The sequence below is a fragment of the Nyctereutes procyonoides genome, unplaced genomic scaffold, assembly GCF_905146905.1.
Source record: "Nyctereutes procyonoides isolate TBG_1078 unplaced genomic scaffold, NYPRO_anot_genome, whole genome shotgun sequence".
Lineage (NCBI taxonomy): Eukaryota > Metazoa > Chordata > Mammalia > Carnivora > Canidae > Nyctereutes > Nyctereutes procyonoides.
In genome coordinates, this window is record NW_026575126.1 from 20,519,283 (window position 1) to 20,544,196 (window position 24,914).

General features: G+C 42.2%; 1 protein-coding gene across 4 annotated transcripts in view; it reads right to left on the reverse strand.

Moving 5' to 3' along the window:
* The window catches only part of TGFBR3 (transforming growth factor beta receptor 3), a 195,515-nt gene that overhangs the window by 36,396 nt on the left and 134,205 nt on the right, over positions 1-24,914 (reverse strand). For all 4 annotated transcript variants that reach the window (XM_055340012.1, XM_055340010.1, XM_055340009.1 and 1 more), the window contains exons 5-10: positions 17,134-17,317; positions 12,536-12,704; positions 10,137-10,284; positions 4,774-4,963; positions 2,485-2,819; positions 1,906-2,058 (exon numbers count right to left, since the gene is read on the reverse strand). In XM_055340012.1, coding sequence (XP_055195987.1) covers positions 1,906-2,058; positions 2,485-2,819; positions 4,774-4,963; positions 10,137-10,284; positions 12,536-12,704; positions 17,134-17,317 — 1,179 coding nt within the window. The remainder of the gene's footprint in view (positions 1-1,905; positions 2,059-2,484; positions 2,820-4,773; positions 4,964-10,136; positions 10,285-12,535; positions 12,705-17,133; positions 17,318-24,914) is intronic.

Genomic DNA, 24,914 nt, shown 5'->3' on the forward strand with positions numbered 1-24,914 from the left:
CTCTCTGTGTGTCTGTCATGAATAAATAAATAAAATCTTTAAAAAAAAATTCTAGGAAATACTAAGAGTGGGCTAATTCAAGGAGCTTTTCTTATTTGTATCCATATCCATAGAGATTTGTAGGAACTTTGACTTGGAAACAAAGTACCCAATGTTTACTAATGAGCAAATATCCTCAATCTTTTTTCTGTACTCCTCTTTTTCATTTCCTCTCCTTTGTGTCTGGTGTATGGATGTAGGAAAGAATAATGTTTTAATCTGTGACAGTCTACCTTAACATTGGTTGAAATGATTATTCCTAGGTTAGTTCTAAATAATATGAGAAATTCACCTGAGAACCATGACTCCATGAATAAAATCCTAATTTATTTGCTGTATAGAATAGTCATACTTTTAGTTTGGTTTTGTTTCACAGGCCTATTAGATTTTTGAATATGTTGCAAAATAAAAATATATGGTAAGTTGGAAAATTGCTACAAATAGTTATAATTGGGACAACTACAATATTCACTGAAGGGAGAAGCATGGAAAGAGAATGTAGGAAGACCACCTCTCCATTCTTTCCCAGTTCCATAGAACAAAGTATTGATGGAATTGAAGCCAAGTACCTAGAATATTGCTTATGCTACATATCATCATCATAACACACACATATACATACACAAACCCACAAGAAGAAAGGGATTTTTAAGGGCTTAAGATATACCTTTCTTTTTTGAGGCAAATGGTATTTTTTTTTTTTTTTTACTTAACCCACAGATTACCATAGCTTCTTATTGGTGTTAATTTAGTCATGTATAAAATTCCAAAATTAAGTGTATCAGTAATGTATGCCATTCCTTATATCTGGAAAAACTGGATAATGTAAGAAAATTACTGTTGGAATTGGCAGGAGGGTGTTCACTATAGAGGTCAAAGGTTAATAAATTATTCCAGTAACAAAGGGAAATTAGCTGGGCCAGCCTAGTGTCAGGGAGAGACAGTGGATGAGAGGTCAGGACTGGATTCAGTCCTGGCTAGGCCGTTAACTAGTTCTTTGAATCTAAGCAAGTCTCTTAACTCTTGGGAGTTCAATTTCCTCACCTGTGAAATGAGGAAGTTGAATGAGATCATATTAAGGTTCTTTCCAGCTCAAACACTCTAAGTCTGAAGAATAATAAACTTGCACCCATAGGAGAGTCAGTCCCCACATGAGCCACACTGATGGAGCACCTGATCTCCAGTGTTTCCTCTGGATGGGTCAAGTGTATCTACCGAAGGGCAAGTGTATCTACCCAAAACTGGCCCAGGGGTTTTTGAACCTTATTTTTACCATCTGAAGTATAACCTGAACTGCAAAATTAACACTATAAAGTTCTTTTGAAATTTCATGTTTCAAATTCTTTCAGTATTCACTGCCTAGTGTGTATTTCTGCAAGAATAGGCTTAATCTGAAGAAAAACGATATAGATGAATGAGCTGACAAGAATGATTTCTGAAAAGTGTACGTTAGCTTTGGCAGTGGATTATCATTGGGGGAATCTATGTAATCTCCCTCTGGGTAACGTCAAAAGCAGATTTGCTTCAATTTAGGATCTTTCTCAAAAAGTGGAGAGAGACTTGGTAATAATTTCTTGAGGGCCCTTTTTGGATTTCTCTTGGTTCTTTTGCTCATGAGGAAGGGAGAAGTACTCTCACCTCTGGACAAGACTCAAATGAGGCCACAGAGACCACAGAGCTGGTTAGCTCCACTGTGTAGACTCAGGGTTAAAGTACATTCCATTTTGTTGAGAACTGATGCTTAGCTTTGTTTAGGCCTGGGATATATGCCTCTGCTCATTGTCATAGAAACGTTAAGGCTAATTTTAAGGTAACACCTAACAAAACTCTGGTAAGTGGCCAAGCTTTGTTCTGGAGAACACTCACGGAGTTATAGTAAACCACACCATCTGGGGCTAACCGCCGGTGCCGAGTACCACAGCCATTCAGGGGAGACTCCAAAATGAAGTGGGTGCCATTCATCTTGGCCTTGCAGGTAGGATCCAACAGGGTGAGCTCTATTCCTGAGTAGCTGTTGGCCTGAAACAACCACCACCAAAAACGTAAAGGGGGGTTCACAAGCAGTTCTGCAACACACAGGGAACATGTTTTCCCAGTCTTCCCATTTTCCCTGGTTTTCCCAGACAGTATTGGTTGCAGGAGGCCTGCATTCCCCCTCCCTGCTTGCCTCTTCCCAACCTACCAAGGATTGTGTTTGTTGGCCTTGGAAATTCAATACCAAAATATTGACACACATGGATCTGGACCCCCCCCCCCTTAACTGAGAACAACAGGACCTGAGTAAGAATCACAGCCAAGGGGAAATGAGTCCATCCAACTGAGAAAACAGTATCAAGTCCCCAGAGTTCAAAAGTGAAAGAGCTAGAAGGAAATAGCTAACACATCCTGGGGCAAGATGGGGAAAGAGGTGGCTTTCTCTTCTCTCCTTTAAGAAACTGTACTGACCTGCAAAGAATCTTTTTCTACAGCCACGATCATCTTTTCATTGTCACATTTGACTGACAGGGCAATATCCACACTCCCTTGCACCTCCTCAGGCTCTCTGGGATCAGGAAACAGTCGTATGCCAGGGATGACAGGGTCCTTTGGCCGAGGGACCCCATCTTCTCCCCCTTCCTTCTGGCCTCTCCTGGAGATATCCGGGAAAGGAAAGGGGAAACCTCCATTTCGGCCTCCTCCTCCCCGGATGGGTGGGTTCTCCAGGGCAGGCAGGGAGCCAGGGTCCAGCAGGATCCGTAGCTCAGGAGGGATGGTATGGACTTCCTCATCTCTCATTTCCTCTGATGGTGACAGAAGCAAAACATCATCAATGCCTGATTCCAGGCCACAATCATCATCATTAGAAGGAAGAACAAGAGGAACTAACACAGAGTGCGCATGTGTAAAATTACTCTTAACAAGCAATGTATAAAGGATATGTGGATCCAGAAGCCTGAATTCTAGTCCTTGTGGTCTAACTGACTTGAGTGGCTTTGGGCCAGTGGCTTATTTCTCTGTGTCTTGGTAGTGTCATTTTTTTTAAAGATTTTATTTATTTATTCATCAGAGACAGAGAAAGAGAGAGAGAGGCAGAGACACAGGCAGAGGGAGAAGCAGGCTCCATGCAGGAAGCCTGATGTGGAACTCAATGCTGGGACTCCAGGATCACACCCTGGGCAGAAGGCAGGCATCAAACCGCTGAGTCACCCAGGGATCCCCTGGTTGTGTCATTTTAAAAATTGAGGTTGAGGGTGTTATACTCTATTTGGCAAATTGAATTTAAATTTAAAAAATGTAAAAAAAAAAATTGAGGTTGAATTCGGTCAGTAGTTCTCTATGGCTGCACATTAAAATCACTGGGGAGACAAAAAATTCCCTATACCCAGGCTATACCCCAAGTCAAATAAAAATCAGACTGTCTGAAGTAGTGCCTAATCATAAATATGTTTGAAGCTCTCTGTATGATTCCAATGTACACCCAAGGTTGAGAACCGTTGGACTAGATAATTTCTAAGGCCCTACAAGCTATAAAAATCTATGATTTGAGTAAGTTATTGGGACAATAATATTCTTCAAGTGCCATTGAAATATCTCCTTTGAATCTAGAGATTATTTAAAATAATTTCTCTAAGGATTTCATGAAACAATACTGGCATTTTTTAATTATTTGCTACCTTCTTTTTGCCTGCTTAATTCTGACAGGTATCTGGGCACCTTGGCCTTTTAGAACCTTGTCCTGAAGAAGGAAAGAAAAAGCTGTTTAGGTACACTTATTCCTTCAAAGGGAGAGAAATATTCCCATATAATTAATGCTCAGTGTTCTGTCCTATTTTCAATAATTCAGGGAAGAAAAATTTTCCCAGTTTTGTCTATATTCAGTCTCAAAGCCAATGCTTAAGGTCAATCCGTATCAGTGGGAGCAGGAAATACAGATGACCACAGGACATTAATCCTCCTTAAATACTATCTTTCGGAAAAAAGATGGCATAGCTGTATGGATCCAAAAGAAGTCAGAGCTTTAGAGGGTTTTTCATTTGTACATTGACAAAAATCTTCACAACAACTCTTTGAGGTAGGGCCTATTTTTTTTTCTCCCATATTACTGAGGAGGAACAACCTGAGACTCAGAGGTTAAGCAACTTCCTCTTCCAATGGTGAATAATAAATGGCCTGTACTCAGGCTCAGTAGCAGTACCACTGGGGTGAGGAACAGGTCTAGAGATCAGAAAACTTGCCATTTGAATCTCACTAGCTACAATGCTCTGGAAAAAGCTCAAGAATCTGTTAATATTCTACTTTCTGCTCCATCCAACTGGGGTAAGAACTCCTGTGTTCCTTCTGGGTGAGAGTGAGAAGCGCCTGGTGACTTCTGTCCAGTAAGATACTGCCTAATCTAGGGCTTCTCCCCTGCAGTAGGAGCAGCTGTACCTCCGCTGTAAGTGCTTAGTAGACACTTCTGAGAGAAGAAGCCAAGCTAATTTGTTCTTAAGGTAATCACAGTGAATTATGTGATGTACGACAAAGTTCTCCAACATGCAATTAACGCGGTTACTGAAAAATCTGTACCCAAGATCATTTCCTCAAAATAATCTATCACAATTCTAGATAACCTAACACTTTATAATGCAGTCAAATGAATCATCAAAGCTTACAACAGAACAATAGCACCATATAAGCTGAAATGAGAGTTTCTCATAGGAAAGCCTCACTTGGTGGATATTTTTACTTCAGGGGAAAAAAAAAAGTCATACTTACCATTGTTTTCAAGCCGAAGATGGAATCTATTTGCCACAGGAGCCACTGTATATGATGTTACTGGACTATAGCCATTGTCCAAAGCCCACTTGACCAGATTCTCTTGGGTTGAAGGAATGTCATCTCTTATTGATTTGGTCATTATCATGGATCTCTCACTCTCTTTTCCAAAGCCAATACTGTTAGGAGCCTGAAGATAACAGCAAAATTTCACTCATGAGTCTAAAAGTAAAAAGTGCTTTAAATAAGAATTAAATATCTGAAACAAACAGATTCTACATTGTATATGAAGGAACTATTTATCCTTGATTCTTATTTTCCTTGGGCTAAGGACACTGATGTGAAAATCTTTAATAGCGAATTAAAAAATCTATTCATGCATTTGATCATACCACTTAGGTTGCTTATGTTGATAAAAATAACCCAATGAGGGATCCCTGGGTGGCGCAGTAGTTTGGCGCCTGCCTTTGGCCCAGGGCGCGATCCTGGAGACCCGGGATCGAATCCCACATCGGGCTCCCGGTGCATGGAGCCTGCTTCTCCCTCTGCCTGTGTCTCTGCCTCTCTCTCTCTCTGTGACTATCATAAATAAATAAAAATTTAAAAAAAAAGGATTAAAAAAAATAACCCAATGATCACAAGTAGCTACACACTAAGTATACCTAGTATGTTGCTAGAGATAATGTTTAAATTATATACACATACATACCAAACTTGCCCTTATTTTTCTTTAAAACGATGTCTAAAGTAAATAGATGTGCATGTTATGCTGCCAAAAATATGCCCATGCTTCTATTTCCTGTACCCTGGATTTAAATAAAAGAAGGCACAACCTACTTACTTCACTGTGGAGACCATCTCATCTTTGTAAACTATTAAATTCCATATGGTGAAATAACCAGTGTGGATATTTCAGTTATAATTTATGATCAATTTAGTGACCCTGTAATTGTATTCATCTGTCAATTTTATTAACTGAATATGCTTAGATTTTATGTTTTAAACATTAATTACTTTAATTAGAGTTATTGTCCCTCTAAGTAGCAATATTTTATCTAACAATACAAGCTTTCACTTGGTAATTAGTCACAAAACTAAAAGTGAATGATAGAAATCTGTCCAAGGACTGAGTAAACAAGACATGGATAGTACATTTCCACATCACCTGGCCCTTAGGGCAATGATCTGGTCAGATTGTGCGGGAGCTGAGTGCTGCAGAGGAGACACCCAAGCGAAGGCACCACATTTCCAACAACTGTTCCAACAAGGCTGGAAAGCTCTTCCAGCATGCAGATTAGACCATTTTCATGCTGTATAAAAATCACTTTAATTTCCATGCCCAATTATTTTCTCCTACATACATGCAGCATTTTTCCTAAATTCCCCATTTGTTTCCCATTCTGTTTGCCCCTAACATGACTAAATATTAATCCTTTCCCACTGTAAAACTATAGAAGATTCAGAGGCTCTAAGTTCTCTTGGCCTCTTTGGTTGTGGGATACTGGCTGAGAACACATATTTTTAATTCAAAGCTCAAAGGATCTCCCCCAGTGTATTTTTCTGTTACCCAAAGTGCTTGCCCAAAACTGCTAGACTGGCCAGTCACAATCATGCATAAAAAGGAACCAGACAGAGCTTTAAGCACGCTTCGCAGCCATTTGTGAAAAACTGTTTCCCAGGTTTGGAATATTCTAGCTCTTACTCTGATTCAGAAAAAACACCTTAGAGGAAGGAAGGGTTAAAGAAAAAAAACTAAACTAAACTAAACTGAGATAAAGAGAACCCAATGAGTTCTTAAAACCCAGTTTCTTAGGCGCAGCTTCTAGCCTTTCAAAGCAGCATGTCGTTTTGATTGGCTGGAGTTGCAACACTGGCCTACACAGTACTGCTTGGCCTCATCTGCCCTGGTTTTTCATGTTGCTGGACAGCTGAGAAAATACTGTATTTCCAGAAGACTATCATCACAACTGCCACCTGTCCTTTTCGTACCAATATGGAATGATTTGTTTACACCTTTCCACATTAAATCTAGGAGCTGTCAGTACAACTCATATTGATTACACCTCGGGACTTACAAGGCTAGAAGTCTATCTACACGTTTGTACAACAGCAAGGTTTGGCAAGTTATTTCCTTCCTAGCAATGAGCGAATTCCTCATCCTGTATTTCTGGGAGACCTCAGACTTTTCCAAGGCTTCGGTGTAGCTACTCCAAATGGGGGGTGCTCAAGGGGGTTTCCAAATACCACCACCATGTTTCAGCCACATCTTTGTGAAGGATGATGAGCTAGGGAGAGTCTACACACTTCCCTCCCTCCTTCCCCTCCACTGCCCCCCACACACTTGCACCAGAACTGATGGTGCAGGGGGAGAGTCTGAGAGGTCAGAGGTGTAATGCATATTCCCAACTGGGATTAAAATGTCTTTTTAAAGAACAAGCTGGCTATCACTAACCTTGAAGTGCTAAGACCCTTTGAAATAGTACAACAAAAAATTTCTAGTAAGTTTCTTCCATCTATTCTTTTATGTTTTGGAGGTTCTTCCAAAATGTGATTATGCATGGTCCAAAAAGGACCTGAAGACAAAGCCGAAGATGGGCGTACTAATGTGGACACTTCTAGTATTCCCGTTCTCGTCCACAGTACTGCCCTTCGCATATCTCTGGACCCTTCTGTCATTTGGAGGGTGCATTCTGACCATGCCCCACTCCCCACATGCACAACACATGCCACTCATGTTTAATGGGCTCTTCTTTATATTTATGCCATCAAGTTCCTTACAATTCTTTTAGTAGGCATTCTGGTATTCACTTGGTTTAGAGAAGTTAATTGTTCCTATAGACAAACTTTTGAAAAGTTGCCTGTGGAAGGAAGATGAACTCTTTTTTTAATGGCAGGCATTGTGCTAGGCTTTACATATGTTATTTAATTCTCCTCTCAAGTAGGAGTTAGCTAGTAATATTTCCTTATTAGAGAGGGGAGCCTGAGATGCACAGAAGTTGAGTAGCACGTATGGCTGAGAACTCACCTTATGCACACAGTGGGCCAAAGACTTTAGATGAAAATACCTAGTAGGCACCTGACAAATGTTGAATGAGTGAATGAACGAATGAATGAATGAACTCTGCCATGCCTCACAAGAACTCCCAAGGTGACTACTATCATCATACCCATTTCACAGGTAAGGCTACAGACTCTGAAGTCCATTGGCTTCCCTACTATCAACCAAGAGTAATGACAGTCAGAAATGGGATTTGATTCCAGCCCTGTCAGGCACCAAAGCCATGGTTCTTTCCACTCTATCAGGCTGCCTCCAAAGAAAATACTATGGGCATGGTTTATAATGGTTTATAAACCATTTCCCCTTTGGAGGCATGAATGGATGCTCTTTTTTTGGTAGTAGGTACCTTTCCCTCACAACAGGCAGAATTCACATCTGAGACTGGGAGTTAGGAAATCACAAAGCATGAAACTGATTGGGAGAATAAAAAAGAACATCATGCAACATTACCTAATTGTTTAGTAATGTTGTCATGCATTGTCCAAAATTGGCCTGGAACAGGAGTACAGCCAAAGAGGGGAATATAAACAGATCTTGCACTGGGATGAGCAATCTCATTTGTAGCATTTCTTATTCAAATGAAAAGTGAAGACATTCAAAGTGAACTCCAGGACTGCCATGGACCAGGAACACATGCTCAGGTACAGAGAAAGCCACTGAAGGGTCAGGACCCAAAGAACATTTACACAACTCCAGCAGAGAATGAAAATGTACCGTATGTTTTTGCCTTTCAAAGCATGATTCCCTTTCCTGTTTTTGTTATTCTGAAATTAAAAACATTTAGTTGGTGTGCCAGGCAGCAAATGCTGTAGACACCCAGGTCACCAACACCCCTCATGCCATGCCAGGGAAAGCAATCAAAACAGCTCTGACTTCAGAAAATCATGGCTGGGCTTTGTTCTTAACACCAAATTAATGTATCACCCTTACACATGATCGTTTATTTGGATCCTCTCAAAGTTTAAAAAAAAAACAAAAACAACCCACAGGAACCAGAAACGATTACTTTAAAATTAAGATATGTATGCTCATGGCTTTGCCTGCTGCCTCTGATGAGTGCTCATACACGATGTTGCCTAGGGGAGCACTGGCTTTGTTGACTACTGTATCACATTAAAGGTGCCACAAATAAAGAACACCAAACCAAAGGCATCCCTTCCCGCAAAATACTGAAAATGTAAAATTCTCTCCAATTGATTCAATGGAGGTACAGAAAAAGGAAGCAATTTTTTTTAAAAGATAATGCACAAAAATCTGAATCTACAAAAAAGATGCTAAGGTAATTATCTTCTTAAAAATGAGGAGGGGGTAGTTTTTCTTAAACTTTCAATGTAATTTGTGTAATACTCTGTCAAAGAGTTATCTCCCTAAACATATGTGAAAAAGACCTATTTTGGGGTACCTGGACAGTAGAGTTGCTTAAGTATTCAACTCTTGATTTCAGTTCAGGTCTATGATCTCAGGGTTGTGGGATCGAGCCCCACATCAGGCTCCACACTCAGAGTGGAGTTGGCTTGAGATTCTCTCTCTCTTTCCCTCCCCCTCTCCTGCCCTCCACTCACACACGTGTTCTCTCTCTCTCTCAAATAAATAAATAAATCTTGAAAAATTTTATTTTACTAAATATCAACATGAAACTTTTCAGGAAACTACCTGCTATTTGCCTATCATTCCAACCAATGCTTAGGGAATAGGCTGCAGGTACTTTTTCCTCTATCACTTCACTGACCTCTCTATCACTAAGATTGATTTATCAGTGTTTCTCTCTCAGAAGTTAGAAGCAAGCAAAAGGACATGCCAATAGCATGTATTTATCTCAAAAACAAAAGTCAATAGTATGAGCTGGAGTCAGCCTAATTTTCCACACCTTCCCTAATACCTAACCTCAACGTAAGAGCTGATATTCAGTACCATAACAGGGAGGCCCTTACAGGACTGTCAACCATGAAAGGCCCCATTGTGCTCATTATTTTACACTTATTCTGACTAGACACTCATACACTTCAGGAATCTCACAGATGAGGCAACAGGGTCCAGAGAGGTTAAGGGACTTGCCCAAGGCCACAGTTTGTAAATACTGAGGCCTGGTAGTAAAAAACTCAAATCTTGATCTTGACCCCAGAGTCCATGCTTTTAACCACCACTGTCTGACTTTGTCAGGAGAAACCAAGGAGCAGCCTATTTTACAAAGTGAAAAATAACAGAGAGAACTCAGGGAAGCAGAAACTCCACAAAAATAACATGTGTTAAGTACGGTTCAAATTGGTACCATGCATCAAAACAAAGAAAGACTCAACCAACTTACAACAACTTTCAGGGTTCCCTTAACATCAAAAGATTTGATCACCCAGTTGACAGACTTTTTGCACTTCAAGATCAGGATGAGATTTTTGACCACTTCAAGGTCCTTTCGAGAAGGTCTTATGTCAATTATTATATCCACCTGGAAAGCACTGTGAATGGAAAACAAAGGCAAAGTTAGGACCCAAATGCCAGAAAGTTGCAACTATCTCCTCTCTTCCAAGTCTTCATGTTTCCAGTGTCTGGCCAGTTGATTAAAAAGCTGGAGTTGATCCCAGGCAAATGACATGTGCAAAACAGATTGTTAGTGCACACAAAACAAAATGGTTTTACATAACAATAGACAAATATGCCTGCTGATAATTAGACACTAAAATTTTTCTCCTTCTTTAGGGAAAAAAAAAAAGGTTACTTAATGCATCTACTATTTGAAATGGACTTGGGCAACCAGAGGAGTTTACTTTTAAAGCAGAATTACTGCTTTTCAAACTTCAACACTTTCAATGTGTAACTTTCCAATTTACTATATGCTCAAAATCCTTCAAAACCAGAAATATAAGTGCCAGTTTGGTGGAGTAGAAGGTGGTAGGGAGGAGGGAGGCCTGGTAGTAAAACAAACAAAATAAAAACACAGGGATGCCTGGGTGGCTCAGTGGTTGAGTGACTGCCTTCAGCTTAGGGCATGATCCTGGGATCCAGGATCGAGTCCCACATCGGGCTCCTTGAGGAAAGCTTGCTTCTCCCTCTGCTTGTGTCTCTGCCTCTCTCTCTCTCTCTCTCTCTCTCTCTCTCTCTCTGTCTCATGAATAAATAAATAAAATCTTTAAAAAACAAACCAAAAAAAAAAAAAAACAAACTAGGACACTTCAGATAAAATAAGAGACAGAAAGCTGGAGAATTTGACTGAGGCCTGGTAGTAAAAAAAAAAACAAACAAAACAAACTAGGACACTTCAGATAAAATAAAAGACTGAAAGCTGGAGAATTTGACTTATATAAGGTTTGCTTAAGCCATTAACATTTGCTACAGAATCGTATCTGCATTTACTTTCCCAAACTTCTGGATATACAGTTATTAAAATAAAGAAAACAGATGGTCAACCAAGTGATTACTGGAAAATTGATGAACAGAACCCAAACTTCTAAGAATTCAGTACAAAAGAGAATTTTTTTTTTTAACCAAACAATAACATTTCTGTCATTCTGAATTTAAAGGAAAGTCTTTTTTTCCATTTGGTTTTACACACTTTGTAAAGCATATGATGAATGATATACTCAAATGAAGCCTGAGGCTTAATATTTAAGCACATTTGCCAGATTGCTTCTATTCCCATTCCCTTTTAATTTTCCACAAAATCCTTCATGTGGGACAGAATGGAATCTTCCCAAAACTGATGTGTAGCTTATTCACTTTTGAAAGTAAAATTTGATTAGAATTTTAATTTTGAAATCCCTCTACAATATAAATTTACATTTTAAATTACTAGTCCACAGGAATGCAGGCTACAGTGGGAGAAAGCCACTTTTCCTCTTTTATTCTCTTTTTAATTTCCTAATCATTCTTGACAGGAGAGTTAAATTCTTAGTCCTGGGGCAGGAAGCTGAGGGTGAAGAGGGAGAAAAGAACACAAGCAGGAGGCAGGTTGTATCTAATGGCTCTCTGGGGTGTCATGATGAAGGGCCACACCTACACATCTACACACACACACACACACACACATAGGCACACACAGAGCTTTAAAGTATGATTGCAAATGTGTTCTGAGGATGCTAGGAATAGAATTTTATTAAAAACAGAATGTTATTAAAATTATAATTATGTTAATAAGGCGTATTTTATATTTTTTTTTATCAGAGATAACTTCAGTCAAAGGAGATAATGACGGAGCAAGAGGAATCTTGTCTATATTTAGTGCTTGGAAGTTCAGAATAGGCTTCAGGAACTCATCTAGAAGGACATCTAGACACAGATGCAGAAAATAAAATATACCATTGGTGCCTTCACTTCCTTCTTCAAAACTTCTGTTAATTCACCCAAAGCATCAATGGCTCCCTCCCTCCTACACAGGTAGGGTTGTACCTCTCTCAAGTCAGCAAAGATCTTTATTTTCATCTCTCTTTCTTTCTTTCTTTCTTTCTTTCTTTTTCTTTCTTTCTTTCTTTCTTTCTTTCTTTCTTTTAGATTTTATTTTAGAGAGAGAGTATACAAGAAGAAGGAGGGGCAGGGGAGAGGCAGAGACTCTGAAGCACATCCTGCGCTGAACATGGAGCCTGATATGGTGCTCAATTTCATAACCGAGAGACTATGACCTGAGCGGAAACCAAGAATTCGACGCTTTACTGACTGAGCCACCCAGACACCCCTTTCATCTCTTCTCAGTTCAGAACACACACATTCACTCACCTGTAAGGGTTAGAGTTGGGGGTAATTAACTCAATGATGTGTACTTCCTTATCCTGGGGCTGGCTGGATATCACACAACCCTCTGCTGCTTTGGGCTGAAGGTACTCAGCAAGGTAATTGAGCGAGAGAAAATTCTTTCCTATGTTGCATGTAGGAGGGAACACTTGATCTGAAAGTAAAGAAGCATGGGATAATCCATCAAACCACAGAGCTATATGGTAACCAGAATTGAAGGAAAGAAGGTGACACGGACGGTGAGCAAGTGCAGAGCACAGGGAACCACAAGCCCTAGGAAGTGCTATAGAACTAACTCCTCGGCCACAGCCCCTGTAAGGCCTCCCCTGTGGTCACCAGGGACCTCCAGCTGACCAACTCCAGCACTCTCTTTTGGTCTAAATCCTCTCCTTTCTTGGTCTCTGTGATAACTGCTTTGTCCTCATCCACTTTCTCTGACCTATCTCGTCTCTTTCCTTGGCTCCTCCTCCTCTGCTCATTCTTTAAACACCAGCAATCCTCAATCTTTGGTGCACACCAGAACCCACCTATTTGGACCTCATCCCAGACACTCAGATTCAGAAGATCTGGGGAAACGAAGGGGAGTATCTAGGAAGCTTTCTTTTTGAAAAGCTCCATAGTTGATCCTGATATAAAGCCAAGGCTAAGAACTCAGTTCCTTCCTCAATCCTTTTGTGTTGTATTCTTAGATGATCTCAATCATTCCCAGGGCTTCAACTTGTACCTAGATCATAACTCCTTTTCTGAGTTGCAGAGCTGTGTTGTCTTTGGGGGACCAAGTACCTCCCACTGAAAAATCCAATAGATATTTCAAAGCCTGCATACTTAATACTGGAATCAATGATCTATCCTATCCCCCAGATATGCTCCTCCTTGGATGTCTGCTATTTCAATGGATAGGAGAACCAACCACCTAATTGATTCTCTGGCCTGCTATGTGGAATTAATCATTCCCTATTTATTCCTCACAAACTCTAGATCTCAAGGTTGAAAGGAATCTGAGGGAAGTGGTGAGGACAGACTTTCACTCTTTCTCACTACCTTGACACAGATGACTAATGCTTTTCCAACCCTTCACAGTTTACAAGGTGCTTTCACAAACATCATCTCCTGGTGCTGAGGGCTGCTCATCACCTCCACCAGGGCAAGCTATACAAGTACCGAAAGTCTAAAGATACTCTTGTAACGGCACACGCCGTTTACACAGCACTGTGCTTGATGGGATTTCCAGCCAGCGGTTTAAATGTTTAAACAGAACTTGAAACTGCTGGCAGTGCGACAGCTGGGACCAGTGTCAAGGAAGTTCTAGGTGTAGCAAACTTTTTTCAGAAGGGATAATTTATCAGAGCCTTGGCACTTTAATGAAACAAACTTCTGCCTCTTTCATTTAATGGACAGGATGCTGGAGTTCAAATTCACATGCAGGTTTCACTGAGGACTTGGGCTGATTCCTCAGGAGGTCCAAGACTGGGTTGATAGCGCCCTGATCCCAACCCCCACCAAGCTTGCATCGCCTCCCTGGTGCCAAAGTCTAAAGCACACATGGAGCCATCATAGCTCTGGGCACCATGGTGCCCTCAACACCAGGCCTAAACCAGAGGGGACCAGAGGAGCTCCCAAGGCCCCAGCATACAGGGTCTTCCCTCTGCATTCTTCCCTACACACCCCCTCAGAACGAAGAGGCCAGGGCTCTATAGCCTTCCCTCCACATCTGCTGAAGGTTTTGCCAGATGAACAGATGGGGAATGCACACCGCGCAGCTGCAGCCCTGCGGATGCCTCCCCCAGATCACAGGACGGAAAATGATACTGGGGTGGTAAGACTGAAATGGTTTCAAGAATCAGAGGCGGGGTGTATGGGTCAGGGACAAACTAGTCTGGAACTCAAGAGACTACGACCCTCTTGGGATGATGGCCTAGAGCCATCTGGGTCACAGGTGTGCCTGGTGTGCATTTGGCATATAGAGGGCACATGGTATGGGTTTTGTGAATTGACCAACAATGATTTGAGATAAATAACAAAAAACTCACCCATGTTGTGACGCTCCTAAGCCACTAGGAAAGATTTGTTTAAAAGTTGCTGTTATTAAGGGCTCAAGTCCCAGATGCCACTGTCACTGAGTTGAATAAGCTGATCACTTTCTGTTGTGTACACATGTGTGTGTATGAGTTCTTTTTCCCCCAAACGACCTTCCGCATGCCTGGCATCAAAACTTACACTAACTGCCAAGTAGAAAGGAAACCACAAAGGGGAATCCCCGGGCAGAAACCTGGCAAGTTTTGGGGGGAAAAGTCACATGCTTATTTGTATTTTAGGAAAGGATTGACAAATGACTTTGCAACTTAGAATGATATACTCTGGGAACCTGGGAGGTAATGCAAACCCCTCGTTTTCCTGCTGGGGAAACTGAGGCCTAAGTGGCAAATCAGGGGGTTGCTTGAAGTCTCACAGTTAATGAGACCAGCTGGGATAAGAACTGAACGGCCTCAATTCTTCTACTGAGGTATACAGGTGAAAGCAGTAGCTCTCAAATGTGTCCAAATCATCAGGAGTGCTTGTTAAAACACAGATGGCTAGACCCCACCCCTAGAGTTTTCAATTCAGCTCTCCTTGGGCGGGCCCAAGAACTGGCATTTCTAACAAGTTCCCAGGTGATGAGGCTGCTGCTGGGGTGGGGACCACATCTGAGAGCCACTGGGGATACAGTAAGAGGAGGCTCATGGCCTGGGATCCCTGGGTTCAAGCTAAGTGGAGACAAGTCGGGTTTTGAGAAGCTGGCTGATGAGTCCTGCTCAGTGGAGCCTGATCCATGGTGACAGACATCACCGTGTAGTCCACCGACATAATCAAGGACCATCATTTCCCTCAACTGCTCTTCTCCATGCTGTCCACCAGTGATTACTACCCTACTGGGGGCTGGAATCAAGTTTCAGGGGTTCCAAAGGTGTTACCAAGGAGTCACCAGTTTTTACTGGACTGGACAACAGGTCCTTTAAGGTCTTCCCTGACTCAAGTGTGTGGCCCTGGGGAAGCCCTTAACCCCTCACTTTCAAGGCAGGCAAATGGCTCTGCATAAAAGGTCTATCACTATCAAGGGAACTGCTCAACATTCTGAATGTTACTGTAATACATTTTCTTATTCTAACAAATTCCTGGGGGGAGGTTGCTGGTAATCAATACCTTTCATGCTACTAGAATTCTGCTTCAGAAATGCAGACCCCTGGCAGGGCTTAGAACCTTCAGTAAAAGAGTTTTTTTTCATTTTGTTCCAGTGGGACTTGACTTATATAAGCTACCTGACCACCCTGAGTTCAGTAACAAACTTCAACTTTTTAGATCTAACACTCATCTAAAACTCTTCTCTGTGCTCTGCTAAACAAGTCTCTCCATCCAGGTGCCTACTTGCATTTTTAGGCTGCGCTTACCTGGCTAAGTAAAACTTACCTTAAGGCATCAGGAAATAAGCATTAGATTCAAGAGTCAGGAAACCTGGGCTTGAATTCTGGCTTCGTCCCTTGCTAAGAACATAGATTTTAGCAAGCTAGCTTAACCTACCATTAACCCTTCTGTAAAATGGGGGAAATAATGGTTTTCTCCTAGGATTACTGGTGAGGCTAAATGGGGTACATGGGAGAAGCACCTGCTGTGGCCTTTGCAAATAGCACACACTCCAACGTCAGTATCCCTCTTCCCTACATCTGTCAAACAGCCCAGATATAAGAATAGGCTGGGAACAAGCATTCGAGAACCCATGTTGTGCTGCCATGCTGTCTGTGGAAGGGGTGACAACTGCTGTAGAATCCAACAGAAAGCAGATGGACGCTGAAGCCCAACATGCAGTTTTCATACAATCACCTGACTATAACAAGAACTCATTCACAAGAGTTGTTATTTCTAGTAACTTATGGGGGCTCCAAATATACTCAACTAAAAATAATGATGAAAGAAGTTATTTTTAAAAATGGGCCTTCAAGCTGAGTTACCAGATATTTATATCCCTCTGCAAGGCAAGGAAATTAAAATGGGCAATCTCTTATCAAGGCCACACAGTTCCTTTCTCCAATAATTTGTCCCTGTAACTGGCATGAGTATTAAAAATATACTCAAGCATTTTTCCTCTGCGATTTTCCAAAATTTAACCTATGTTTCAAGACCATTAACTAACATTGGCTCCCAGTGTTTGCAGATCAACAGGTAAGAGGACGCCCTAACTGTTGACTCATTCTGGCAACTCTTCCCTCAGGCCATTAAAGATCACCTCCTGTCCCTCACCTCAGATTCTCACCCTTCATTCGCTTCTGACTTCTGTGTGTGGAGGTCTTCTAAACCCTACACCATAATCTCCTCCTCTCCCAACCATGCTGCTCCCCATTGCCGGCTTAGCTGATCCCAGGCCTGTGTCTTCAGAAGGAAGAAGGTAAGAGCGGGTGTGTGTGAGGAGAGCAGGTCCAGCAATCTCTCAGGTCCCTGCCAGCTCCCACATTCTATAATTCTAGGATTCCTTGCCCTAACCACCTGGTCTCTGAAAAGAAAACAACTGACTTCCATAAATCAGTCATTAACTGAAACCACATACAATTTACCTTCTCCCACTTTAATATAAATGTTTCTTGCTATCTTGAGTTCAGTGAATGAAGTGACTGCCCCGTACTCCTTTTGAGCCCAATTTAACAGATGTTCGTTTCCATGGGGGAAGCTCCTTTCTTCTGTTTCTGCTGACAAAGAGAAGTTTCCTGATGAAAATTGGACCGTGGAACCCTGAGACACCTAGAGGAAAGAGAACAGAATAAAGGAACATACATATTTAATGTGATACAGTCACCAGGGGCTGAATTATCATTAGAGAAAGCACTTATCAGACAACCAATGGGTATTTGTCAATCTAACCTCTTCTCTTTGTTATAAAGGCAGATCATCTATTTTCAGCAGCTGATTCAAGAAACAGTCCCAAGGCTACTTCTTTTAGGAAACAACAAAGCTACCAATGATGCAGGACACCTCCAAGAATTTTTACAGAACTCTGGGATGAGAGACTGCAGAGTGCATTGTGAGTTATCATAAGAATTATCACTGCTGTTCTTTCTGATATCTAAATTGAAGTAATTTCAAGTAATGAGTTTCAAATCAAGCAGAAAGCCTTAGTTGAGTGTTGTCATGGGCTTGTTGTGGGCTTCAAGATCAGGCAAGCAATCCAAAGCCTTGTTAGGAAGTACATTTGACTTCTAGGTCTTCCATGACCGCAGCATCTACCAACAGTCACCACCAAAGATACACAGCAGGAATGCCCCTAGGGTTTATGTTCTCCTAGATGCTGAGATAAGAAGAATGACTGGAGACTGCCAGCCTTCTACCACATTACACTGCGTCCTAGAAGTGAGATGCATGCAATATTATAGTTTATTTTGTAAGACCCCCCCAAAACCCATAGATAATGAAGTCATGAGGCTGTTGAACTGATCCTAATAAAACTTTCGGGCTGATTTATGCAAGTACCACATTCTTGCTTGATGTACTTAGACAATTGCTGAACTAGCACATCATGGTATATATAATTAACACATACAAAAAGAGGAAAATTATCATCTTGCTGCTGCACTGCAATCAAATTTAGTTGGTGAAAATATGTATGTCATCTTTATTGGCTAGCATTTATAAAAATAACTGATTTCATTAATGTCAGGGTGAAACCTCAAATTGTCAGCAAAAAGGTTCATAAATTCCCAAGTCACACAACTACAAATGTGTTAAGTTTCACATTAACTACTTGTCATTAACAAAAAGCAAAACAATTTCTGAAAGGATTATAAATAACCAGACTAAAAGCAGGTGAAGGCAGGGATTTTGCTCATGGTTCTATTACTTACAGCAATATTTTCAGGCTTAATGCACATACAAAATAGTACTTACCCTAACTATTGTGCTAAGCATTAATATTTTCTATTCAATTATATGTATGTACAGTAGTCTCCGCTTATCTGTGGGGCATATCTTCTAAGACCTCTAGCGGATGTCTGAAACCATACACAGTACTGAACCCTATACCATGCTTTTTTCCCTACACATGCATACCTATAATAAAGTTTAATTTAGAAGTTACACACAGTAAGAGATTAACAACAGTAACTACTAATAAAATAGAGCAATTAAAACAGTATGTTGTAAATAAAAGCTATGTGAATGTGGTCGGTCTTCTTCAAAGTGTCTTATTCTAATGTATTTGCCCTTCTTATGATGATGATGTCAGATAATAAAATGCTTATGTGATGAGGGGAGCCTGGATACCTCAGTTGGTTAACCTTCTGACTCTTGATTTCGGCTTAGATCATCTCAGGGTCATGAGGCTGACCTCCACATGGGGCTCCACGCTCATCGAGGAGGCTACTCGAGATTCTCTTCCCCTCCTGCTGCCCATCCCCCTGCTCATGCTCTCTCTCTCTCTCAAATAAATTAAATAAATAAATATAATAAATAAATAATAATCTTTAAAAAAAATGCCTACATGAGGAGTTGAAGTGAGGTTAATGACATAGGCATTGTGGTGCAGTGTTAGGCTACTACTGACCTTCTGACAATTCATTGGAAGGAGGATAATCTGCTTCTAGACTGCAGTTGACCACCAATAACAGAAACCATGGAAAGCAAAACTGCAGATAAGAGGTACTACTGTATTTTTTTAAACGCTAGATAAGAAGTTTTTCCCCAAATTGATTCCATGACCTACTAATGCCGTGGTCTCACTCTTGGCTGAAAAGTAGAAGCATTTAAGAGCTTCCAGATATCCTTAGGTCCAGGCTACACCCCAGACCAATTAGAATCTTTGGGATGGGACCTAGACACTGGATATATTAAAGCTCCCTGAGCAATTCCAAAGGTCAGCCTTGGTTGAGAAGCCCCGCCTTAGCGGGTACTGAGTAACCCGATAGTTTAAAAAGCATTATTATAGGTCAGAGACAGTGTGGGTACCTTGCAGCTTTCTCGACATCAGTGGCTCTTCCCTGGGGTGATTTTGTCCCCCAAGGGACATTTGGCAATGTCTGGAAACATCTGTGATTGTTACAACCAGGAAGGAGAAGCTATCCAGTGAAGAGAGGCCAGGAATGCTGCTAAACATTCTACAAAGCACAGAACAGCCCTCATGATAAATAATTATCCAAAATGTTAATACTATTGTGACTGAGAAATCCTGGCCTATACTTTGAACTGATCAAATGTTAGTAACACTCAAACATCTATGGGATCCCCAGATTGGATCCCTAAACTGGCAGCCCTCTCTATATTAGAAGTTGAGCTGTTTAGCACTTAATAAATAATAAGAGAAGCTTCCTGGTTCGTATTGGCTCAGGAAGTCCAGAGCTAATCATTACTAAGCTGGACATAAGCCATGACCTCTTCATTAGTGACCACCTCTTGCACACCTACTATGTATCAGGTGCCACCAAGTGCTATGAGGTGGGGTAATGACATTTGCTAAGTGTCCTGATGCCAGTTTTATATAAAGCAAAGCCAGTGGGGACTGTTCAGCTTCAACCTTGTTTTGACAATGCCTTGCATAAGAAAAGGTTCCTGAACCATTTACCTGCCAAACAAGAACCATGCCAACCTACATATAAATCCTCTGAGGCTTTGCGACTCACCAGCACTGAACTTCAGGGTTTATCTGAGTTTTATGACTTAAGCACTGTAGTAAAATCTTCTTTTCACTGAAAAGCACTTGTGCTAAAAAGTCATTTTTATCAAGGCTGTCACCAAAAAAACCCACAACAGTGCAAAGGCCTTTGTCGCTCTGCCAGCACCGTCCTGAATGTTTAGGCAGGCATCCCCGGAGGTTCCACTCCTTTTGTCCTCCTTCATGCTACAGCCATAAAATCAAGCACTTGAGTTTTAAACATTTTACACAGAGTGTGTTTCTTCAGAGTGGAACGTGGGATATAGAGTGTAAATAAGAGAAGAAATAGAGAGCAACTTTGAAATGTACCCTCAAGTCACAGAAGAGCAATACTACGTCAAAGCAGATTCCTCAAAAAGGGGCAACTCCTGGCTGATCCCTCCACGTCAACCCTGCTCAGGTCTGCGTTCTCGTTCTCTCGGGCCAGAGGCAACTAGGTTCATACGCTCACAGCTGAGGAATTTGGAAAAGGAGTTAACTGCCACTCCTCAGGCACATTCCAATAAGAAGAAAGCAAAGCTGCCAGAGGCAGTGAAGTGTCCCTGACTGCAGGTCAGTGGAAATTTCCTGCTGTGGTTAGGGGTTAGTCAGCACTCCTCCGGACCACCGGTTCTCCTGGCTCCGACAAAGCTGGACGCCGACAAAGGCCTCCCCCAACCCCCACCAAGCTTTAGAAGGTAATGTTCTTTCCATCTGCTTCTTGGGATGACCTGAGAGCTAGGCTACTATGATTTCTACAGTAGAGACGAAGAAACCTCGGAGAAGCTATTGGCCTACCCAAGGTCAGAGAATCAGCACTGGAGCAAGACCAGAACTAGAGACTTCTGACTCCTGGTCATAGCTGGCCTGTATGGCACTAACCCTGCCAGAAGGAAGACCTCACTAGCTCCCAAGGTGGATTTCTGTTCTATCTGTAAGATTTGCCTTCCACCCACACATCTGAGCTATGCCTTCCAGACCAGGAATTTCTTCTTCTTTTCTCCATGAGACAAGCCTTCAAATGTCTGAAGATGTCATTTGAGCCTGATCATGACTTCAGATCCTCAGGGCACTATTTCCAGCCCCCTCAAGTCCTCCCCAGATACTGTGGTTGTCAGATCTTAACCAGCATGGGCTCTGAAATGTGGTGCCTGGGACAAGGCTTGGTGTTTGAGGTGCGGTCTGACAGATGCACCATAATGGTTAATTCTGTGTCAACTTGACTGGGCTACAGGGTGCCCACGTACTTTGTCAAACATTATTCTGAGTATTTCTGTGAGGGTATCTGTGGATGAGATTAACATTTAAATCAGGAGACTAAGTGAAACAGACTGTCCTTCCTAACATGTGTGTGGGCCTCATCCAATAGGCTGAAGGCCTGACCCCTCCCTGTCTAAGAGAAAATTCTCCTGCCTGACAAACTCGTCTCCTTCAAATTGGGACATTAGCTCTTCATGGTTCAGTAATAGCCTCCTGGACTTTGGATTCAAACTGGGACAGACTGTTTGGATCTGGGACTTGCTAGCTTCCATAATCGAGTGAGTCAGTTCCTTACAATAAATCTCTTTCTACACCTATGTGGACACAATAAGGCCCAAAATCACATTAGCTTTTCTATCAGCTGAACCCTGCTGTTATTTCCTATTCATTAATTTATACTTTAAAAATACATGTGACATATATCTATTGAGCTTCTAGGCCAGGCACTGTTGGAGATGCTGGGGTAACAGTACAGAAGGGGGCACGCAGAACTCCATATCCTTGTGGAGATTACGGTCTGGTAAGGAAGTCAGAGGCGTAAAATAACTAAGTAAAATACGTAATATCCTAAAAGGTGCTATGGAGAGAGAAGAGGAGAAGGTTTAATGCTGTCAAGGGGAAAGTCCAACTGAGAAAGTCATTGAGTAGCTAAAGTCCTGAAAGAGAGCAAGCTCTGCAGACTTCGGAAAGAAAGCATCTGTGGTTGAGAGAACACCAAGTGTGGAGGTCTGGCGACGGGGAGCAGGAGTGGGGAGCCAGTGCGGCTGGAGCACTGGGCTCTGGGTAGGGGAGAGGACACATAGCTGAGAAGGTCAGAGAGGTCAGGGAGACCAGGAGCTCCAACCTGACCTTACCCTTACCTAACCTTACCGTGCTGGTAAGGGTTTGTGACGTTCAGTTTGGGTGAGATGGCTCACCACTGAGAGTTCATGAAAACATCTAACAAGTGCTTTAACAGAATTACTCTGGTTGCTATGGCCAGTCTAGACTGAAGGGAGACAAGAGCAGGAGAGCAGGAGTAGACTTCTGCGATAAACCCAGGGAGAACAAGTGGCAGCTCAGGGCAGGGCGGTGGAGATGGTGGCACCTAAATACCCAGGTCTTTATTTTATCGGGGTGAGGCGTTTTACATCCTTCCCTTATACCAGTACCTCTTTCATACAAATACAAAGTCTTATATTTATTCCTTAGACCCATATTTGAAGTTTGTGGAGAACACAAACACATCTTTATTCTGTTAGCTGTCAACATCGCTGTATTTCCTATGTGTGTCTTCTACACGTTCATCTGAATCCCTGAGCAGTGGAATAAGACCAGGCTAAGGTCTGTGGACTTGCAGGTACACCCCAGGGCTAACCCAAGCATGCTAAACAGCACTTGCTGGGGTCCCGGGTTGTTCAGCCACTACAAAGTAACCCCATAGAACTGCCCTTGTCTTACCTCTAAGGGCATCATGCTAGAACCTGTCCAGAGTCCTGCTGAAATAAAGACAAGCTCTGTCACTGTCATCCCTCTAACAGTCAGGGCCCTACCCCCAGCCTCATCTTCATGGTATGGTCCCCTTATTAGAGTCTGGCTTGGGTTAAGGTCTGTGGAAGAACACAGATGTAAAGAGAATAACAAAAAACAAATACCTTTTCTCATACAAGGAGGAGTTACAATCACAATTACAAGAAAATGACCACATGAAGGAATATGGAATTGTTTTTAAAAATGTTAAGAACAAGGATTTTATATTTGGATAAAATGGCAGAAACTTTCTAAAGCTATTGATTCTATCCCCCATTCTCCACCTTGTCATCCTACCACCGCACTTTTGGCCCTAAGATCAACCTGTATCTCAACCATTACAGTCACCTCCTATCTTCTGACCTGCTAATCCTGTCTCCCTCCTCCACGCTGGCACCTGAGAGATCATTCTTTAAAAAGTCAACACATGATGATGCAGGACAGTATCTAAGCATCTGAGATGGCATATGACCAGAGAGGGCCTCTGCTGGCCCCACTTCGTACCACACCCCCAGGTCCCCACCATATGGAATCACTCATCCTGCTGCTTTGGGCTCCCCAATCTTTTTACATCCTGCTCCCCACCTGCACTAACACTTCCCAAGCTTCACAGACTCCCTTCCTCTCCTCAAGTTGTCACACCTCTGGTCTAGCCCCTCTCTCCCATGTACTGTGACCATTTGCCAGCAAAACTGGCAAAAGAACAACACCTTGAGGGCCAAGAAAGCGCCTTGTTCATTTCAAATTTCCCGGGCTTGGCACACAGCTTGGCACCAAGCAGGGACTTGCTAATTGCCTGCTGATTAGAACTCAACTCTGTTACTTACAGGAAAGGATATGCCATAATTTCTCTATTCCTGTCACCCCAACTCCTTACTTCCCTCATTGCCCAGGAAATGATCTTTTAGCCAACCTTGAAACCCCATGATTTGCTTCTTCACCCAATAACTCCAGCTAAAAACCAATTATTAAATCATTCAGTAGCTCCATGTCTTCCCCCCAAAATTCAGTGAACTTTCCTCCTGCTTGCTAATTAAAACCCAGTCCTCTGACATTCCCTGACATGACAAACATCTTCCTGTGGGAATGAATGGAGGGCTGAGCTACAAGAATCCTGATCCTTAGCAAGCGTCTGCTGAAGGGGCAAATGTGAAGCACTTTACTGCTAACAAGCCCTGGGCTGCCGAGATGCACACTGGGCCGCCTCCTCTCCTGAGTGCTCTTCCCTACTTCAACCACACACCACATTTGTATTTTAGATTCTGGTTATGCTACCAGATTTTTTTTTAAAGAGCAGAACATTACTCTATCTGCCGGTGCTGGGAGTTTTATTACAAGAACTTACGGCGAGGCAACGAGAGCCAAGTTTATTATTTTTTCTGGATCAGATTCAACAACCTTGTCCAAAAAGAGCAAGAAAAAAGCCAAAGAGGCAACCAGCTCTTTTGTTTCCACACCTGCATTTGAGCTTTAACTCTTAAAGTCCTAAGCAGATCCACGGAAGCCTCAAGATTTATCTCCCAAGCCCAAGTGAAGTGAACAAATCCTGGCTGATGGGTGCAGTCACCATTTTCCTGGAACAGAGGTTTTCTGTTTTAGCACTTAACTCAGCACACCAGCTGACTCAGAGGCCCGGTGGTTGCATCACAGTATCCCTCGGGGCCTCCCCCAAGTTGGTTTGGTCTTCAGTGAGGGGGGAAAGAGAAACTTTGCAGAGGGTGGTGCTATACCCTAAGGACTCCCCTCATCCTGGGCCCTTCCTCCTGCTTCATTGCCCTCACCTCATAAAGAATACTCCCAGATGAACGGTCCTGATAAAGAAGTCTCATCTGAAGTTTGTCCTCACCCTCCTCTAAGGCCACTCACATGTTACCTTCTCATGGGGCCTATTTAAAATTACAATCCAACCTTCCAGCAGCCCCACTCTAACAATTCTGATCCCCCCCGCCC